Below are 9,585 nucleotides of genomic sequence, written 5' to 3'. Positions count from 1 at the left end.
TTAGCCTCCAAAATAATTTATATTTAAAAAAAATTATGAGAAAATATTTTTTGATTAAATAATTTATTCTTTGTTATTTAATTTAATTTTAAAAATAAAATTTATTAACAAACTTATATATAATAATTTTAATAAAAATTTTAAAATATATAAAATGACTTGATTTGATATATATTAATTTATTATACAATATATATAATAATTAAAAAATTTTAACTTTTAATTTTATTTACATCTATTAATATAATAATAGATATTGTAATTAGTTTAATTATTATTTATAATATTTTTAATTTATATATTATATAATTTTAAATAATTTATTAATAAAAAATTAATTTTAAAAAATATAATTTATAAAAAAAATAATATAATTAAAATAAAAAATTAAATCAAATCAATTATAAATTTATTATAAACGGCTCTAATTTTAAAATTTATTCAAAACACAACTATTAGATTTCATATCAAAGACACCACTTCCTAAGCAAAATCGAGCACTAATTTACAAAATAAAATAATAGTGACTAGTAATACTAATTAAAACCTTAATTTTTTTCAATCAATTCTATTTAGTTTTCTATTTTAAAAGATTTAGTCCATTTGATTTTATTTAATATTTAAAAATAAGTCCATCAATATTCAACTCTTATATATTTAATAAAATATTATATAGACTCTATTTGATTTGAATAATTTAATTAAAAAAATTTAAAATTTTATAAATATTAAAATTACGTTTGTTTGTATTTTTTTTTAATATTTTATAAAATAAAGCTCATTTCTTCTTTTATGTCGGGAAAAATAAAGAGGATTAATATTCGGTCAATTCGGTTTAAAATCGAATTGAATTAAATAAATTAAAATAAAATTTTAATATTTTTAAAAATTAAACTGAATTAATTATAAATAAAAATTAATTTAAACTAAATTAATTTAATTTAATTTTAATTTGATCAGTTAAATTTTTTAATATATTTTTATTTTTTACACTTCATTTATAATATTTTAAAATTTAATTAAATATTTTAATTTTAAATATGGTTTAATTTTCTTATTTTATTAAAAATAATATATTATCACCCATTAATTAATTTGGTTCAATTTTATCAATTTTTTAATTAAAATTAATTGAAATAATTAAAATATTATAAAATAAAAAATAAAATTTTAAATTAATTCAATTTAATTAATTTTTTTAATTTAAATTAAATATTATTAGTAAACTTTTAAAAAAATAACCTATTTAAGCTAAATAATGTTTAAATTGTCATAATATTCAATAATTCAAATTTAAGTCATCTTGAAATTTCAAGACATGAAAAAAAATATTAGAACAAAAAAATGAAGTACTTAATGTTTTTTTATTTTTTTATTTTTTTTAGTTTTTTATGTCTTTCGTCTTTACAATATTATATTTATTACACTGAATAGATTATTTTATTTAAGAAAAATGTAATAATATTTCAACTTGATAATTATTAAATTTTTAGTGTCATGAATACAACAACACACTATTCAGTGTTTGATTTTAGCAAGTTGATATATAAATTATGGAATTTTTTTATTCTTTTAATATAGAAATGATATTCATAAAAACAAATTAAAAATTGGAATAAAAATTTTATTCATATGAAATGAAAAAAAAAGGGAAAATTGCTCAAACATCCATAACTCCATATAGATGGAGAAGTAAACTAGGGTTTAGAAATAAAAGTATAAATCAGTTCGAAATATAAATCGAAAATGAACCAATTAAATTTAGAATCGAACTAAAATTTTAGATAAAAATTAGTTAATCGTTTCAATTTTATTTTGATTTGATTTTAAATTTATAAAATTATAAGTAATTTATTTTTTAATTATGAAATTATAAACATATTTTTTTAATAATTTTTTTATTATTATTGTATGTATACGTGTTTTTCCTAATTTTTTTATATATAAAATAATAAATATTATTAGCATTTGGAGTAAGTCAGACTATTGAAAAGAACTCCCCTGTTCCGATCTTATACAAGATGGAACCAATAGCTTTTTGTTTTTTGTTTTTTGTTCATTGATAGATAAGTCAGAGTGTCCAGTACAGTACATGGTCCAAAAACAGAACCAAAACAAGGCATGGTGTTACAAGAATCAAGCCTAAAGCCCAACAGGCCCAAAAACCCTATTCTTAGATCCGGATATGACTCGAAATAGAACCAAAAGCAAGATTTGAAAAAGCCAACAGTCGCGTCGGCCATCTCCCGAACAAACTGGAAATGCCATCTCCAACAACGAGGTCACCCATCATATATAAGGGTCTGGCAACCGCCATCTCTCCATAGCAAAGTCCCGAGCAGCCGAGGCATGAAAGGGACTAATTTATGTTTTAATAGATTTGTTAGTGGAGAGAAAAAATAAATAAATTTTAATAAAATTTTAAAATATAAAAATTAATTTATTAATAATGATAATATTTATAAATATAAATAATAATTTTTATTTTTTTTTAATGTTGAAAGCAATTTCATTGAGATGAAATTAAGTATACAAGGCCCAAAATTATTAAAATACAAACGTTATTGCCCATCTCTAATGGATCTACAGACATACCATGAAATTTGACTTCTTATGTCGACATCCTTTAGCAATTTTAACTTCTTATTTTTTCTCATGTAAATAGAGAATAAAAATATAAAATAAATAATAAAAGAAAGTTTTTTTATTAAATTCATATTAATTTGAAAATCTGTAATTATAAGTATGAAAAAGTTTAATAAAAAATTAATTGAAATTTAAAAAATTTTAAGAAAGAAATTAAAATTGAATAAAAAATACATTAACTCTCCTATTAAAATTAAAAATTTCATAAAAATTTAATTCAATTGAATTTTTTTCTTTTAAATTTCTTGTGTGAAATAAAAGAATTTAAAATTTTGAACTTAAAAAATTTTGAGTAATTTTTTACCCAAATTTCTTCACAAGCAAGAGCTGGCCACCAAAATTGGAACCAACTCGAGCATGCAAGAAGGAGAGAAACAAGATCTCCTAAAGTCTTTAAAACTGGAAGAAAGCAGGGAGATATGCAATACAAACAAGAGCAGATATGTTGAACCAGAATCGGAGGAGCCGGAAACGGTAGGCGCACATAGGAAGGAGAATAGCAATAGAACACCTCCAAGTACTAGCCACACAGTCTCAAAGACTTATAAACCACTAAGCATGAACAGATCTGCAACCAGCAGCCCCTAAAAAGTCATTAGAACAAAATACTAAAAATCTTTTTGTAAAGGGCACTGAAAACTCCATAAAGGAAACTCAAAAACTAAGAAAAGAAGAGAAGAGAGACAACTCAAAAAGTTAAAAGGATAGATGCATAATGGTGTGGGTTGGGGAGATTGTCGACCAAAGGCCGGATCTTCCTGAGAAACTCAAAGAATTGATTTTCTTTTCAGAGGGAGGTGAGAGCGTTTTCCTATGAATGTCCACAAGTGTTGGCGATGGTGGAATTATGTCAGCCTATGAGTTACACCCTTCCTCGTTTTTGAACATGTGCCCCTTTTGGAAAGCAATATGGAAACTCAATCTGTCAAAAAAAAAAAATAGCAGTTGCTTTTGTAGCGTATCCTTAAGGAAAAAATTTTAAGCTATGACCTGCTGAACAGAAAAATGGATCATCTCCCAAAGGAAGGTGATCATTCTGGGGAAGTGGAATCTATATGGCACGTTTCTTTCTTGTGCCCAAAAACAAATGGAGGTTTGGTTCGCCAATGGGCCTCAGGACTGCTTTTTTCCAGGGCAGGACAACGCAGGATTTTTAAAAACTGTTACAATTCGTTTTGATGCATCGGTTCAAGAAAAAGGCAAAATGTTTGGCTGTTGCTGCGTTAACTAGAGACCACTCATCACAAGTTTGTGGATGGTATGAGCAAGAGATTCCATGCCATTGCAGAACTACTTATCCTTGAACCCTTAGCTAATAGATAAACAATTTTGCTTTCGTAATTTAACAGGACGATACATAATTAATAAAATAAAATAAATTCATAAATACATAAAATGTTAAGGGCAACAGTTTAGTTTAGATCGATACCAAAGAGAAGTTCATTCTTTCTGTTGAAAAAAAAAAAGAGCTTTGGCTTATGATTATATAAAATTCGAATTATTGTTTGAATATAGGCCAAACTAATTTGTGCGAAACAATGGCATAACCAGTACATCTCATTTCGTCACCAGTGGATCAAGTGCCTCTTTTTTTTTTTTTAATTATCACATATAATTAACAATTAAACTTTAACATTATAATATAACTAAAATTATTAAGAAAATATAAAGAAACAAAAGACAGTACATAATACATATAACAATCTCAACTACATATACATATATTTAAATTATATAAATTAGAAATCATATTAAACATATATATAAAATCAATTCTTATTTGATATATGCCTATTATAACTTTGGTTCAATCTTACTAAAGAATCAAAATCAAACTAAAACAGTAAAATGAGTTCACTTTTGTGGTACATTTTTTTATCGATTTGCTACTGTTCTTCAATTTGGTTTGAACCCTAATCTCACACAATCAACTGCTACTTTTTACAACTCAGAAATGGCACTAGCATAAAGGTTTATGCTAAAAAGTTAAGCTGATTATTCTAAACTGAGAACTTCAACTACACGATACACGTCAAGCACAAATTCTCATGTTCATCAAAGTAGAACCATGGAATAACAATAGGAAGTACAAACATTAAGGGTAATCATTAACCAATGGCCGTTGAAGTATATTATGGTGTATCATCATGGAATAAGCAACCCTAACAAGAAGATAATGCTACAAAACATGAAATCCACTTTGAAAAAGAGCATCCAGCACATATGCCAACAACTTATAAAGGTATCCGATTAGAACAAAATGTATAAATAGCAAAGATGCGAAATAAGAATTAGATACTTTATACAATATTAACGTCAGAAAGAACAAAAATACAAGTGAACTAACCATTGAATGAATTAGATCTGCAGACAATTGCCACAAAATGTTCCTGACCACAAAGCTCAAATATATTGACATGTGAATAGGAAGACAAGCTGCTCAAGAGTTCCAAGATTTCCAACTCATCAAGAAGAAGAAATTCAGAGCAAGCTAACATTCAAGAATGAGAGAATCAACCCACTAGTTATCTGGATACGAGCAATACTATTTTTCCAGTACTATGTTCCTGACCACAAAGCTCAAATATATTGACATGTGAATACGAAGACAAGCTGCTCAAGAGTTCCAAGATTTCCAACTCATCAAGAAGAAGAAATGCAGAGCAAACTAACATTCAAGAATGAGCGAATCAACCTACTAGTTATCTGGATACGAGCAATACTATTTTTCCAGTACTTCCGCCACTTCAAATCTTATGTATCATTCAAAACACAAGGAGATATTGAGCAACAACGTTTTCTCACGTCTTCAACCAATCCCCATAATCCCAATTCTTCGTTCTCACAATTCCATATAACCAGCTTCCTGGAACACAACAGGATGACCAACGCCCGATATTCCATATTAAGCATTACACAATTACAACATCCCCTCACCACATACTGTTACCAATTCTTAAATATAGCTTTCACAGGTTAAGCTTCATACTAGAAACTAGAGATAACCCAATCTCAACAACCTGAAAATACCATAACCCTTGGTCCATGTGATAAAGAAACTCGATGAACAGCTAGTACAGTACTTGCAGCTTAATGTGAAAAGTAACTGAACCAATTAACTTCGAAAAACACAGAAAGAAAAAAGCAACAAACACGAAGCATGCATATAAGAGCAATATTACTAATTTCGGAAAATATAACTTAAAAAACAAAGAAGAAAATTCAGATTAAAGGACTGAATTTCTCCGATTCAAACGAAATCCAATCATGTTTTATGCAAAAAAGATCAATCTTTGCTAATTGTCTATGGTTACAACCCTCAAAAGTATTATCACTCTGTATGCTATGATGTCAGAACGATCAAAACCAAGGCCGAAAATATCAGGGAAAGAAATAAATATCTCTAAGAAATTAACCTCTGGACTCCAGAACTTAAGATTTAAGAAGCGAAAAGCTTGAGTTTCTGCTTTAAGCCACGGCGACAGGTTGCTGCTTTGCAGGCTCGAGATTCTTCTTCTTTTTCGATTTATCGTCGTCACCGAGGAAATCTTCCATGTTGTAAATGACGGTGATGTATAGGGAACAGCTAGGGCACCGGGCGATTTCCTCGCCAAGGCGGAGATCCTCCTTCGTGATTTGAAATAGGTCCCCGCAAGGGCAGGGGTAAGTGTATGCTTGAAGCTCATCGTTCCATTCCATGTCCTCTATCTCCACGTCGTCGTACGACATCTTTCCAAGTCCTTTGGTTTCCTTCGTCGAAACAAAGGAGATTTCCACTGTGTTTCTGTAAGTTGATTGGAAAAAACAAAGTGAAGACGACGAGGCGCGGAGTCGATCGGCTCTGGGATTTTATGAACGGGTCGGTAGGAATCGGATCGGATCCGTTGTGGCGGTCTTGCTGAATAATGTCGATTTTGTTAAGAATGGGCTTCGGTTTTTTGACATTTGTAATTATGCCCCCAAACGTTGGAAAATTTCCATTGGCTTCCGTTTTTTCAATATTTGTTTCGAAAATGACAAATTATTTTGCTACACTTAAAACTTTTATTGTTTATTTCTAAAATTTTATTTAAATAATAAAATTATTCTTAAATATATATTTTTATTATAAAAATATTATTTTTTTATTAAATTTATTATTCAATTTATATAGATAAAGCCAATATTCATTATAAGAACATTACTAGTATAGGCAGAATTTAATCTAAATTTAATGGATAGTTAATATCAATAATTATATATATAATTTCATAAATTTCCATATGATTATTTTTTAATATATAGTTTAAGATGTGGATTGTTTTTATTTGTTCCATACACATATAGCGCCAACTAAACTATAATTTTAAAATTTTTATTTGATTAAATGAATTATAACATGTGGATTGAGAAAATTATGAACAAAGTATATTTTCTGTTATATTAGTATAATAATTTATGTTACTCTTCTTCTACAATTTCCGTACACTTATCATATACGATAATAATACACATCAAGAGTACTTGTAATTCTGATTGTGTAATATGATATTACAATTTATGTTAAAAATTAACATTCAACATATATGTATATATGTATATATATATAATAATTAATACAAATTTTTTTTATTTTTATAAAAATTTATTAGAGTATGTATAAGTTTAGTGCGATCAATCACATATTTTTTCTTTATTTATTTTTTCTTTGTCGTACCTGCTATATCATCTATTTTTATCGTATAGATCTATACGTACGGACGTACCTGCTAATCTATATTTGTCCGTCGATCTTTTAATTTCCTTTCGACACGCATGTTGGTATGACCGAAGCATAGTCAGTTAGATGTATTCTCTTACTTCCCGTCACATCACTAGTGCCAGGGTTTTTTCTGAGGGAGTTTTTTCTAAGGGGGTCCAGATCTTGGGTTAGTTTGGCCTGCTATAGTGCGCTAATGAATTGGTTTATTCGATAAATTTTACTGGATTTTGAGTCCATTTTCATTTTTCAAGATTCGATCTAAGTCTGGTTATTAGACGTGCGACGTGTAATACATATCCGTATTTTTTTTCTTTATTCATTTTTCAAGATTCGATCTAAGTTTGGTCTGCTATAGATAAGAGATGACATATTTTTTCTTTATTCATTTTTTCTTTATCGTTTTATGACCTACCATCATCTATTTTTATCATACAGATCTGTATGTACGGAAATATCTGCTAATCCATACTCGTCCGTCAACCATTTAATTTTTTTTCGACATGCATGTTGATATGGTTGAAATGTAGTCGGATTAGGTGTGTTCTCCTACTTTCCGTCATATCATTAGTGCTAGGGTCTTCTCTGAGGAATCTAGATCTTGGGTAAGTTCTGAGAGGTCCAAATCTTGGGTCAGTCTGACTTGCTTTAATCACGGACCGAATAGTATGCTAATGGATTGATCTAATCGGTGATGAATTTTGAGTCCATTTTTGTTTTTTAGGATTCAATCTCAGTCCGATTATTAGAAATGCGACGGTCATCTATGTGTAAATAAAAATAATTATATTTTATTAAAATTGAAAAATTTATGGAAATTAAATATTAAAAACAACGATTAAACATTTTTTAGTGGAAATTTTTCTTGTCTTGATTCAGGGTTGTCTCTGCTGGAGACCTTATGTGATGTGTGTTTACAGTTTTGATGGCTGCTTTCCTTCTGTAATTACGATTATCAATAGAGTTGTAATGGTATCGAATCACTTAATTATTATTATGATATTCTCTTTGTGAGTTTGAGCTGAATTTTAATTATGATTATATTACTTTATGGATTTAATCTTGTAATACTTTTATATTAAAATTAATTAATTTAAGATGGTTTAATATTTGTGAGTATTTGTATTTTAATTTAATTAGTTTAATTTTTATATTTTATATAATTTTAATAAATTTTTAAAATTTTAAATTTAATAATTCATGTAATAATTTAATAGTTTACTTGATATATCATCTGTAGTATTATTATTTTTTATATAAATTAATAATTATGATTTAAATTTTTATAAATCTAACTGTTATATAATAAAAAAAATATAACTCTAAATTAGAATTTCAACAACTCTCTAAATAAAAATATTAATAGCTATAAATTAGAAATTAACCAAATACAAATATTAATCACTTTAAATTAGAAACTAACTAAATATATAAAAAATATAATCAACTAATTTAGAAAATAATTATAAAATATTAAATACATATGCTATCAATACTATCAGACTAAATAAAAATAATGAAATGTTTATATTATTTTGTATTATAATTCAAATATTTAAATTTTATATGAATTAGTACAACATCTCCATTTTGCTATAATTTTAGTTAATTTTTAAAAATTAAAATATAGAATATCAAACATAATATTTTATTATTTTTTAAATATAAACTAATTTCATATATAAAAATAATATTAATTCCTATTTAATTGTAATTAAATATTATATTTAATTCTCTATTTTAAACAAATACTATATTTAATTCTAAAGACAATTATAATATAACTATTAAATATGCAGTAGACAATAGGTAGATTTTAATTTTTATTAATAATTATAAAGATTTTATAATAAACATATTATTTTTAATTATTTTATATATTATTATTTTAAATTAAATAATATATTTATTATAAAATATTCATAATTATTATTATAAAATAATATTCATAATTATTATTTAACTATATATTTAATAATTAAATAATTTATTTTTAATTTTAATTTTAAAAATTAACTAAAATTACATCCAAACATAAATGTTGAATAAATTTATTTAAAATTTAAAGGCTTGAATTAAAATACAAAATGATACACATGTTACGTGTCAATTCACCAACTACAAATAATAATAATAATAATGCACCTAACATGCAACTTAAATCATCAAATTGCTATATAAACTATGAAATTTAAAATTTT

The 9,585-nt window shown here is 26.0% G+C and overlaps 1 protein-coding gene across 1 annotated transcript; it reads right to left on the bottom strand.

Moving 5' to 3' along the window:
• Positions 1-5,807: 5,807 nt before the first annotated feature.
• On the bottom strand, positions 5,808-6,543 carry LOC122721894 (diphthamide biosynthesis protein 3). Its single transcript, XM_043950930.1, has one exon. It carries the CDS (start codon positions 6,373-6,375, stop codon positions 6,115-6,117), a length of 261 nt encoding a protein of 86 aa, XP_043806865.1. The 5' UTR covers positions 6,376-6,543; the 3' UTR covers positions 5,808-6,114.
• Positions 6,544-9,585: the final 3,042 nt, after the last annotated feature.

The sequence above is a fragment of the Manihot esculenta genome, chromosome 15 (assembly GCF_001659605.2).
Source record: "Manihot esculenta cultivar AM560-2 chromosome 15, M.esculenta_v8, whole genome shotgun sequence".
In the NCBI taxonomy this organism is placed as follows: Eukaryota; Viridiplantae; Streptophyta; class Magnoliopsida; order Malpighiales; family Euphorbiaceae; genus Manihot; species Manihot esculenta.
The sequence above is the reverse complement of the archived record's forward strand: the minus strand, read 5'-3'. Positions and strand labels throughout refer to the sequence as shown.